The sequence below is a fragment of the Somniosus microcephalus genome, chromosome 5 (genome assembly GCF_052327205.1).
Source record: "Somniosus microcephalus isolate GS21.2 chromosome 5, FLI_Smic_1.0, whole genome shotgun sequence".
Lineage (NCBI taxonomy): Eukaryota > Metazoa > Chordata > Chondrichthyes > Squaliformes > Somniosidae > Somniosus > Somniosus microcephalus.
In genome coordinates this window covers 123,610,119-123,622,822 of record NC_140991.1, presented here as the reverse complement: position 1 = coordinate 123,622,822, position 12,704 = coordinate 123,610,119, and the positions used below count along the sequence as shown (strand labels likewise).

Below are 12,704 nucleotides of genomic sequence, written 5' to 3'. Positions count from 1 at the left end.
GCCTCTCTAAACCATCAAGGAATTTATATGACAGTACCGGTCCAATGCCGTAGGGAGACGCATCACACGCCAGTCTTATCGGTAGTGATGGGTTGTAGTGAGCCAATACTTCCCTTGAAGTGATTAAGTCCTTACTCTTCTGAAAGGCCCGCTTACAATCATCGCTCCATTTCCATGCTACCCCCGTTCGTAGCAGGGCGTTCAGTGGGTGCAGAATTGTCGACAAATTCGGCAAAAACTTATGGTAGTAATTCACCAATCCGAGGAATTACCTCAGTTGCGACACATTTTCAGGCGCTGGGGCCTTAACAACCGCTTCAATTTTGTCACGGGATTTATGTAACCCCTCTTCATCAATCACGTGGCCACAATACGATATCTGTTTCTTAAAAAATTCGCACTTGGGGTGGTTGGCTCGCAGCCCATGTTCCCGTAGTCTAGTGAGCACCTGTTCTAGGTTGTTAAGGTGTTCACTGTCATCTTCACCTGTCACAAGGATGTCGTCCAAGTAACACTGAGTCCCCGGAATCCCTTGCAGGACTTGTTCCATCGCTCTTTGCCATATCGCCGGAGCCGATGCTACTCCGAATACCAATCGATGATACTGGTAAAGACCTTTGTGAGTGTTTATCGTGAGATACTTCCTAGAGGATTCTTCAACCTCCATCTGCAAATATGCTTGTGCTAGGTCAATTTTTGTAAAACGCTTCCCTCCAGACAGTGAGGCGAAGATGTCTTCTATCCTTGGAAGAGGATATTGTACTGTGTGAAGGACTGGGTTCACCGTCACCTTGAAATCCCCACAGATGCGAATCTTCCTTGGCTCCCCGGACTTATTGCTTAACGTTTTCTTCATGACAGGAACGATGGGTGTCGCCCAGTCGCTCCAGTCGACCTTAGACAACACGCCTGCCTTCTCCAGCTCTGCCTCGACGGCTGGGCGAATTGCATATGGTACTGGTCTTGCTTTGAAAAACTTGGGAACTGCATTCTCTTCTATTTTTATCGAGGCGGTTACGCCTTTAAGCGTGCCCAGTTCTTGTTGAAATACCTCTTTGGCGTTAGCTAAGATTGTTGACAATCGTCCAGGAGTGACGTCTTCATCTTTTTTACCGTCCACCGTCATTGCATGAATGGAGTGCCAATCTAAGTTTATCTTCCTGATCCATTCCCGTCCCAATAACGGTGGTCCACCATTTGGCAGTATGTAGAGATACAATTTCTGTATTTTCTTGCCGTTGTATTCGACAGGCACCCTTATTTTTCCTCTGGGGTATACTTTTTGCCCCGTATACGTCGTCAAGACGATGGATGTCTCTCTCAAGGGTATGTGTGAAAATAGCCACTCGTAGTCTCGTCGATTCATGATGGTTAGCGCTGATCCTGTATCCAATTCCATTTTAACTTGGGACCCTGCTATCGTGAGGGTGACCCAAATGGTTCGGTGATCCTCTTTTGCGATTACATTGTGAAGTTTGAGACAGCTTAGTCTCCTGTTCCCGGATTCACTATCGCTCATCTGGTCTTCGGAACTACTGTCTGTCATCTTTTGTACTTTCTTGTACGGTTCCTTAGTAGCCTTTTTGTTGTCACTGGTCTTCTTCCCAGACCTGCAAACTCGTGCAATGTGTCCCATCTTCCCGCATTGCCTGCATATTTTGTCTTTGGACCAGCAGTCCTTCTGGTCATGGTTAGTTCTGCCGCAGCGATAACATTTTGCAAATCCCCGTGTCATTTCGTGGGTGCCGTATTCCTGTGGTTTTTGTTGAATTTCTGCAGCTCCCCTGGCTGCTGCTTCATACGATACTGCCACGCTGAAAGCCTTATCTAGCGTCAGCTCTTTCTCTGAGAGTAACTTCTTCTGTGTTCCTTCACTCAGAAGTCCACAGACAAATTTGTCCCTTAGGGTATCTGCCAGTCCTGCTCCGAACTGGCAGTGCTTTGATAGCTTGCGTAGTTCCGTAACGTACTCAGCATTGCTCTCATCTTTATGCTGAGTTCTCCTGTGGAATTTAAATCTTTCTGCTATCAACAGCGGTGCAGGGTTTAGGTGTTCCTGTAGGACAGCAACAATTTCGTTAAAACTCTTCGCCTTCGGTTTGGCTGGAGTAATCCGGTCCCGCAATAGGCCGTATGTTCTAGCGCCCATTAAGTTTAGCAATATCGATGCCTTTTTCTCCTCCGCTATTTCGTTTGCCTCGAAATATACCTCGACTCTTTCCACATATGTGGTCCAGTCCTCTATTGTATTATCAAAAGCAGTGATACAGCCAGTCTTTGGCATCTTGCAAATCTAAAATGGCGCCTCCCGCGCTTTGCCTTTTCCCCCGATTTAACAAAATGGCGCCTCCCGCGCTTTGCCTTCTTCCCCGCTGATTAAGATGGCGCCTCCCGCGCTTTGCCTTCTTCCCCGCTGTTGTTAGCGCTGCTTTCCGCGGTTCCCGTTGTAACCTGCAGCTCCTCGCGGTTTCTTGCGCGTTTAATATTTCTTTTTTTATTACTTTCCCGTCGTGGAACAACCCTGTGGGACTCTTGCCTCCCTCTTCGCGGGTCTATACGCAGCCCGACTTCGTAGCACCGGCCGCGCCCTGTGTGCTCCACCCTCTTTCTCTCTTCTTCCCGACAACGCTGCTCGGCCCCGTTGCAAACCACCCGCTCGAGTTCGCGACCACCGCAGCCCAGGAAGGATCAGTGCACTACCTGCCACCAGCCCGATTAGCTGAAGCACCGTCGACAGGAACCAGGCCCCGCTTCCGACAGCTTCTCCAGCAATCTTCAACTCCGCAAACACAGGGGCAGATGCCCACGGTCGACGCCCGTTTCTACTGCATCTTACTTTCTTTTCTTTCTGGCCTCGACCTCTGCTCACTTCACTGTAGGAATGGATCCCAGGAGGTGGTGCAGACTGTAGGTAGGTTCGTATCTGCTCGTCGCCAGTATTACGTCCGTGAATGATTGAGACACGGACAGCAGGAGTTGAACAAAACAAGTCTTTCCTGATGGAAGTCAATAGTGAAACTGAAAACAACAGAGGCTCACTAGCGCCTTTTATACAGGGGTGGTCACTGCCGGTACTGCAGTCTGAGACCAGTTATTCTCTTAAAGGTACATACACAACAAATCTAGTTGAATGTTTTTGAGGAGGTCACTAACATGGTGGATAGGGAAGTGTCTACAGATGTTGTCTATATGGACTTCCAGAAGGCATTTGATAAGGTTTTGCACAAGAGATTATTAGCAAAAGTGAAAGTGCACGGAATTGGAGGTAACCTTGTGACATGGTTTGCTAATTGGTTGGAAGGTAGGAGACAGAGAGTAAGGATATGTACTCTGATTGGTGGGATGTGACAAATGATGTTCCCCAGTGATCCGTACTGGGGCCTCAGCTTTTCATCATATATATCAATGACTTGGATAAAGGAACACAGAGTTGCATATCCAAGTCTACAGATAACACTATGTTAGGAGGCAGAATAAGTTGCATAGAGGGGAGCATGAAGTTAGAAAGGGACACAGATAGATTAAGTGAGTGGGAAAAACTGTGGCAGAAGGAATTCAATATGGGGCAGTGTGAGGCCATCCACTTTGGATCCAAGAAAGACAAATCGGAATATTTTCTTACTGGCTAGAATGTAGGAACTGTGGTTGAGTAAAGGGATTTGAGTGTCCAGGTACACAAATCACTAAAAGCTAGTGCACAAGTGAAAAAAGTAATCATAAAAGGCTAATGAAATGTTGGCTTTTATCTGAAGAGGATTGGAACAAAATGGGAGGAAAGAAAAAGAAAGACTTGCATTCTATAGCGCCTTTCACGGCATCAAGTCGTCCCAAAGCGCTTTACAGTCAATGAAGTACATTTGAAGTGTAGTCACTGTTGTAATGTAGGAAGTGATGCTTCAGTTGTATAGAACCTTGATCAGACCCCATTTGGAGTACTGTATTTAGTTTTGGGCACCACATGTAATGAATGATATATTGCCTTGGAGGGGGTACGGCACAGGTTCACTTAATGATACCACACAGCTGGCAGCCATTACTGCTTCTTCTGGCCTCTCTCAAATCCTTTCATAGTTTTGAAAACTTCTATTAGATCCACCCTTTACGTTCCCTGTTCCAGTATGAAATGTCCCCTTTTTTTGAGCCTTTCTTCACAACTATCATATAATTCTAGTGAATCTTCACTGTACCCTTTTCAATGATGTACAATGGATTGCCCAGAACTGCACACAAAATAAAACTACGGCCTAACCGATGTCTTATACAAATTACTTCCTTGATTTTGAATTCAACGTCGCTACATTTAAAATCCAGAATTCCATTTACTTGGCATTTTCTACTTGCTTTCTCACTTATAAAGATCTATTTGTCTGTACCCTTAGATCTCTCTGTCCCCCCACTCTGTAAAGCATTTAGGTCATACTTCCTTTCAGTGTTCTTTTTTCAAAATATACTACTTCACATTTCTCTTCATTGGACTGCACCTGTCACCTACCTGCCCACTCCACTAACCCCTCTATGTCCTCCCGCAGTGTCTTGCATTATTCACAGTTTGCTATGTCCCGAAATTTGGTATTATCAGCAAACTTCATCTTGTGCCTATTTCCAAAACATTTATATGAATGGAAAATAAAAGAGATCCCAGCATAGAGCACAAAAAAGGCATTCTCCCTTTTCATTAAAGGAGCTTACATTGTGCTGTATCAAGTTTTAATACTTTGCTAGAGTTCAATTAATTCAATGGCAGTCTACCTTCGCTCATCCATTGAGACCATTCAGGCCCTGGCTGCAAATGCAAATGGTGCAAATGCAGCAAGGAATAAACACATTTGTAAGCTGTTGTAAGCTTGTCTCAGATACTCACCTGTCTCCACAGACTTTCGTTTGACAAAACTGAAGTGAAAATTGTTTTCCAACTTCTTCTTCCAGAGGCACCACTATAGGATCCATTCCTGAGGGATTGAAGTAAACTCATCATTAAAGATTTAGTCTGTCAGAAAACATCTTGCAGTCACTCCAAATGCACTCTGGGCACTGTCTCTAGATTATGTCTTGGCTAGACCCATCCCCCATCAAACCTGTTCTGCATTTTGGCTCAACACAGGTACAGCATATTTCCTGCGTTTGAGAATACTTTATTTGGAGGCTGGCAGGATTGTTGAGACTATCTTTGTTTTCAAGAAACATTAAAGGGTAAATTTTGAAGTGAAGGTACTTTGCATGTCACAAGCACGCATCGAGGAATCACGGACCCGCTACCCACAATGCTCTGATGTATGCTGGAGGTTTGTGAGGCACAGCACTGTGTTCAAGGACACAGGAAATCTACCCTTAAATGTCTTCTTCAAGGCCAAAGCACAGCCTGGAGATTCACTGTATTCCTGATCGCAGGGGAACAACAGAGAAAGTTGTAAGCGACAAGCAGGCTGCTGTGCTACCAACCATAAGCTAATAGTTCCAGGCAGTATTTTCTGTATGCGGTTACACACTTCACAACAACGTCCTGCATGTGATTTTCCCCTGGGTGTGTGGTAGTAGATTTACTGTCCTTTGTGCCAGCAGAAATATCACAACTGTCCACAAATCTGATTTTTGCCTTGTGGGTGATGACATTTTTTCAACAATGTCTGCTGTGTGAACGTAACTCATTCTATGCCCATTTTTCTTGGCTGCTTTTTTCTGTCTGGCAATTTAAAAAAACATGTTTATGTTCCACCATGCACAATTGGAATTCTGTCTGAGAATAATTTTCCTCTGATTTCAAATCTAATATGAATATAAAAAATCTATATTAGTGTTCATTCAATTAAAAGGTTTTGTTTTTCTTATTATCCTTTCTTAGTGCAGAAGAGACACCGCGGGTGTTGTGGAGCATGCCCTGGGGAGTAGATGTCTAGTTCTACAGAAAAACAACGGTTCCACTGGTGATTGACGTTCACTAATTACCAGTTGCTAACCCTGGGAGTTCTCATTGCCCCTTTCAGCTTTCAGTAGAAGCTCATTTTCAATTGTACAACATGCACAGAGGCTGAGGAATAATCTTGTGTTTAGTTATGTTTGAAGACACAATTAGAAAAAAGTACATAACCGTAGAATATACCATTTCAACAGAACAATGAATCTTCAATTTGCAAGATTATGCAATTCTGTGTCATACTAAGACTAACTATGCCATAGTCTAATTATATTTTGGTGGGCAAAATGCAACATACTGCAGATGCTGGGAATCTGAAGCAATAACAGATTTCCAGAAGATGCTGGAAACACTCAGTAGGTCAGGCAGAATCTGTAGAGAGATCAAAAGTCGACATTTTGGGTGCAGACCCATCCTCAGAAGTGGAAGGACAAAAGGAAAAGAAATAGAATGATCTCTAAAGTGCTTAGGTGGAGAATGAGATGGTTAAATGGTTAAATTTGCATTGAGACAAAAGAAGGTACAGGTTGGACCCCAGTAATCCGGCACCCTCGGGACCAGGCCGGTGCCGAACCACTGAAGGTTCGGTAAATAACACCCCGTCTGCCTTTCTACGTCTCTGTCCCTTTCACCCGTCTGGCTTTTTCATCCTGAAATTCATCCTGAAGTTATCCTCTTCACTGCTTACTACGTTTCTGAGTTTTGTGTAAGCTGCAAATTGTGGGAATGATGCCTTGTATACCCAAAATCGAGTTCGTTAACATAAGGCTGCCGGTTTCAATTTGTGCCGGACCACTGAAGGTGTCGGACTGTCGGGTGCCGGATTACCGGGGTTCAACCTGTATAATGAGAGAAATCAAATCAAATAAATAAAATTCATATACGAGCTACCGAGAGTGTGTGAATACCTAAGAAAGATAGCTAAGTTGGGGATAGGTGCGTAGAAAGTGAAGCATGAAAAACTGGCAAATTGAAACAGGCTCCAGTAGCCCAAGAGTCTAGTCAACCCCAATGGATTATACCGCTCTGCCAGCAGTGTACCGACAGGGAGGGGGAAGCACTAACCTGCTCTTTCCCCCATCTCCAGAAATGCCAGCACACCCTAGGATGGGTGGGTACTTGGGCCATAAATCCAGGGCCCAGTGGAATGGCAACAGCTGGAATTCACCCATCTCTCAGGACAGCAGCACATACCAGGCCTCTGGTCTTTCCCTTTAGAGTACCAAGCCAGTGCAATGTGGAAGGTGACACCAGGCGGCCAGGAGCTAGCTCCAAAAATGCAGTCAGTAGCGACTCCCCTCCAGGAGCAAGCTGCCATTTGACAAGGGCCACCTGAGTCCCATGAATCTTTTGTAGAGCACAGGCAACCAAAAAACCATCATCCACAATCATAGTCCTGAGGTGGCAACGAGAAGAAACAAGAGAATAGATAAAGAAAAAAGCTCATGTAGGCACCCAAGGGTGTTAAGAAAGAGTAGTTTAATTGTGTCCACTTTGGGATTCATTGTATAAAGTAGAATGTGGACTGACATGGCGCTTTGTTATTGATGGAAGTTAGAATCATACAGGAAAGAGTGTACTTATTTGGTGCTGAGTCTTCACTCAGGTGATGATTATTGGCATGTTCATGTGGGGGCAAAGAGGTTTGATCTGTTGTCATGCTGTAGGATGGGTAGTGGATTGAGGGAATGCTACTTTATTTCAAAATGGGGGAGAAGGAGATAAGGCTGTGACGTCAAAGGTATATTATGTTGCATAGAAGACTTCAACGATGAGATGTGCTGTGATGCCTCTTGCAGTAAGTGTCCTTTGCTTCTTCCTGTGTTGCTCCTCATCCTCCATGATAACAGCATATGAGGCTATGCCCATAGGGAATGCTATACCTGCTCCTGGGAAGCCCTGCAGGAGAGGGCGGAGTGGGTTGAAAATCTCCCTGTGCCTGACCCTGTGAGAAGCAGTCAAAAACCAGTCCAAATGGCAGTAAAATACTTTAAAAAGCATTTCCCAGCTGTAGAAATTGTTAGATCCGTGATCTGAGAGGATGATGTTTTTCAATAACCACACGGATGCTGTAACTTAACAATCAACAGGTATTTACTGGAGTAGGGTAGTCTCAAGACTGGGGGTACAGAGGCATGCTCAAGGCTTATATACAGGTGTGGTCACTGCCGGTACTACAGTATACAGGAGCTGTAAAGGTAGTTCTCCCTTAAAGGTACATACACTACAAAAATCATCAGGGTCTTGTGTGTCAGGAACTCCGCAGTTCCGCTTTGATCAACTGATCCTGGCAGCTGCTGCAATCTCATAGATTTCAGTGCAAGATACCTGGAGTATATTAGGAGTGGAAAATCAGAAAACAGAGCTGCAGCATCACTGGCCCTCACTTTGATGTATGCAAACAAGGTCAGTCAAGATATGGTGGGTGGATTACAAGAAGGCTCAAAAAGCGCGAGGGAGTTGGGACAAAAGTATTAATGGCGTAAATCAGGTTAAAATAGCTTCCAACCAATTTTCCTGCCGAAAAAAATTTCCTATGCCCATAATACACCATTAATGCACTGAAACTGCGGAGGAAATTCTGCCCCTATGTGTTCTTTGGATGTTTCAGACAAGAGGTGTGAGGGTTACAAAAACAAGCAGCTAGGTGAAACTGTATGTTACTGTGCCACACAGTGAGTTAATGAGTTCAATTATTCTGTTATATGTGGAACCTGCTCTAGAAAGGCTGAGGCCTCAACTCAGGACTCTGACTTCAGCTGTCATCTGGGGACTAAGTATTGACATGGAGCAAGTAGTCTGCAGAATTGCAAAAAATAAATATCTTATTTTCCGTAGAAAAAATGGAAATACCAAGCTACACAAGAAAGTTCATTAAGTACTTCATTAGGAGGATTGCAAATGTTACAAGAGCAGAGGGACCAGGGGGTGCATATTCACAAATCTTTGAAGGTGGCAGGGCAAGTTGATAAGGCGGTCAAGAAAGGGTATGGGATAAAAACAGGAAATGCTGGAAATACTCTGCAGATCAGGCAGCATTTGTGGAGAAAGAAACAAGAATTAATGGCCGGAATTTTCACATTGCGGAGCGTGCGGGTTTAGGTGCGGGTCGGCGGTTAAAAGTGCTGAAATTGACAGCCTATTGGGTACCTGCCGTCATTCCGCCAACTTCCGCCTTTCACTGGGGCGCATTTCGAGCCGCGCCAAGGACCCGTTTGGGAGAGGCAGGCAACCTCAGTGAGGTAGTAAACTGCTTGTGTAGGGATCCATAACAGCTTTTTTAACATAAGGTTTCAACTTTAACTGGTTGGGCACGGGATTCACGGACCTCGAGGAGCTCGCCTGTGAAAGGGAGGCTGAAGCTCAGTGGCCATTGGGCTACTTCATTAAGAGACAGCTGGAAGAAGCACATAAATACACACACCTTACACCTGCTTCCTTGCCTAAAGGAAAGGCTCTTGCTGACACCATTTTGTGCAGAGATTTAGCTTTCAGGAGTTTGCAGGTGATTTCTGCAACCTCGGAAGCCACTCTTACCACATTGCTAGTCATTCTCAGTACATTGGAGGATCGTGCCTCTGATCTCCACTTTACCTGGCAGCTATTCGATCAGCATGGGTGACGCTTATGCTGTCTCACCTTGGACCTCAGATTCGGACCAAGATGAGCCCCAGCACCAACACCACCAGCCACACCAGCAGCAGCAGCAGCAGCAACAACACCAGCAGCAGCAGCAACCACACCAGCAGCCTTCTGCTCATCAACCTGATGCTCCACAGGAGTGAGGAGATCAGCACAGGGCTGCACCACACTGGAGGTGATACCCCCAATACAGGGTATACAGGCAGGGAATGAGTTTCCTGGCCATGACTGAGCAGAAGTGCTTCAGGAGGCTCAGGCTATCGCAGACATTTGCAGCTTGCCAGACAAGACCTGCTGCCCATAGGAGCCTTTCACTATGGACGTCCAATCCCTCTACACCTCCATCCCCCACCAGGACGGCCTTCGGGCGTTCCGTTTCTTCCTTGAACAGAGGCCCAACCAGTCCCCATCCACCACCACCCTCCTCTGCCTGGCTGAACTTATACTCACATTGAACAACTTCTCCTTTGACTCCACTCACTTCCTCCAAATTAAAGGTGTTGCTATGGGAACCTGCATGGGCCCTAGCTATGCCTGCCTGTTCATGGGCTATGTGGAACATTCTTTGTTCCAGTCCTACTCAGGTCCTCTCCCTCACCTCTTTTTCCGGTACATCAATGACTGTATTGGTGCCGTTTCCTGCTCTTGCCCTGAACTAGATAAGTTCGTTCACTTTACTTCCAATTTCCACCCTTCCCTCACCTTCACATGGTCCATCTCCGACTCTTCCCTTCCTTTCCTTGACTTCTCCATCTCCATTTCTGGCGATCGGCTTTTGACAAACATCCACTACAAGCCCACCGACTCCCACAGCTACCTGGACTACACTTCCTCCCACCCAGCTTCCTGTAAGGAGTCTATTCCATTCTCCCAGTTTCTCCGTCTCCGCCACGTCTGTTCTGACGATGCCACCTTCCATACCAGTGCTTCCGACATGTCTTCCTTTTTCCTCAACTGAGGATTCCCCTCTACTGTGGTTGACACGGCACTCAACCGTGTCCGTTTTATTTCCCGCACTTCTGCTCTCACCCCTTCCCCTCCCTCCCAGAACCACGATAGGGTTCCCCTTGTCCTCAGCTTTCACCCCACCAGCCTCCACATTCAACGGATCATCCTCCGCCATTTCCGCCACCTCCAACGTGATCCCACCACCAAACACATCTTCCCCTCACCCCCCCTTTCAGCATTCCAAAGGGACCGCTCCCTCCGCGACACCCTGGTCCACTCCTCAATCACCCCCAACAGCCCTTCTCCTTCACCTGGCACCTTCCTGTGCAAATGCAGGAGATGCAACACATGCCCTTTCACCTCCTCCCTTCTCACTGTCCAGGGCCCCAAACACCCCTTCCAGGTGAAACAGCGATTTACTTGTACTTCTTGCAATTTAATATACTGTATTCGCTGCTCACGATGCGGTCTCCTCTACATTGGGGAGACCAAATGCAGATTGGGCGACCGCTTTGCGGAACACCTCCGTTCAGTCCGTAAGGGTGACCCTGAGCTTCCGGTCGCCTGTCACTTTAATTCACCGCTTCACTCCCGCTCTGATCTCGGCCTATTACATTGTTCCAATGAAGCTCAACGTAAGCTCGAGGAACAGCATCTCATCTTTCGATTGGGCACTTTACAGCCTGCCGGACTCAACATTGAGTTCAACAATTTCAGATAATTATCCCTGCCCCCATTTTTCATGCAGTATAATTTTTGCCACTCCCATTTACAACATTTTATCTTTCCTGCCTCTTACAAAAGTACAGGATGTTCTTTCAATTCCTTCCTCACCTCCTAACCACCCCCCCCACCCTGTCTCTGCACCTGCTTAATATCTGTTACATCTCCAGCTTTTTCCAGTTCTGATGAAGGGTCCCAGACCTGAAACGTTAACTCTGTTTCTCTCTCCATGGATGCTGTCTGGCCTGCTGAGTATTTCCAGCATTTTCTGTTGTTAGCCCAGAGGATCTGGTGGACTCGCCTTACCAGTGGTTGTTCAAGTCACCACCGCCCTCAACTTCTTCACCTCAGGCTCCTTCCAGGGATCTGCAGCAGACATTTGCGGGGTTGCGCAGTAGGCCACCCACAGATGCATCACCCAGGTGACCGATGCCATGTTTCACAAGTCAGCCAATTATGTAAACTTTGCCACTAATGAAGCCAGTGTTACTGAGTCGGCGCTCGGCTTTGTGGCTCTGGCTGGCTTCCCACAGGTGTAGGGTGTCATCGACTGCACACATACGGCCATCAAGGCACATCACCCAGGAGTGCTTGTGAACTGCAAAGGCTTCCACTCCCTCAATGTGCAGCTTATCTGCAACCATAAAAAGATCTTCATGCATGTGTGTGCCAGATTTCCTGGCAGCTGTCATGACTCTATTGTGCTGCGCCAGTCCACCCTCCCTCAGCTCCAAACAGACTTACTGGCTGGCTGCTTAGAGATAAGAGCTGTCCACAGAAGACATCGCAGATGACACCATTGAGGAGGCCAAGCAATGAGGCCAAGGAGTGCTATAATGACAGCCACACATCCACCAGATGTGTGATAGAGCAAGCAATCAGCATGCTGAAGATGCGCTTCAGATGCCTTGACAGATCTGGAGGAGCCCTTCAGTACGCACCAGCCAGGGTCTCCAGAATCACTGTTGTATGCTGCGGGCTGCACAACATAGCGCAGCAGCGAGGATTGGAGCTGCAGAAGGAACAAAGCGCAGAACTCACAGCTTCTTCTTCTTCGGAGGAAGAACCTGAAGTGGAGATGGCACCAGCAGTGGGGCACATTGCTGCCCGGGATGGCCTCAAAATGGCCCCTCCCCAACAACACCACAAAGCAGTCCTAAAATGACCAAGCCATTCCTGTCAATCAGTGCTCGATGTTAAGGAATGTCTCGCCATTCACTCTAAGTGACAAAACCACTTCCCAGGTAGCAGGCAAAAATGGACAAGACAGGAAAGTAGTGCAAATAAATAAATTTATGTGCGTCATAAATAGAACTGAAACTTAACACTAACATTTTGGCAAACACCCATGTGCATACCCTTGTGCATCTACGATTGTGTCTTTTTTCTTTACCACGTGCTTTTATGAGGTGCAATCCCTTTGGCTTCAGCAGAGGTAGAGGCAGGCTGCTCCCCTCCTTTGACACTTTTGGCAGACGTC

At 46.5% G+C, this 12,704-nt stretch overlaps 1 protein-coding gene across 2 annotated transcripts in view; it reads right to left on the bottom strand.

The window, feature by feature from the left end:
• The window catches only part of mocos (molybdenum cofactor sulfurase), a 489,344-nt gene that overhangs the window by 106,232 nt on the left and 370,408 nt on the right, over positions 1–12,704 (bottom strand). The window contains exon 10 of one of the 2 annotated variants that reach the window (XM_085988161.1): positions 4,862–4,949. The exons of the other annotated variant lie outside the window; for it this stretch is intronic. Within the exon in view, the coding sequence (XP_085844287.1) occupies positions 4,862–4,949 (88 nt within the window). The remainder of the gene's footprint in view (positions 1–4,861; positions 4,950–12,704) is intronic. 2 annotated transcript variants of the gene reach the window in all.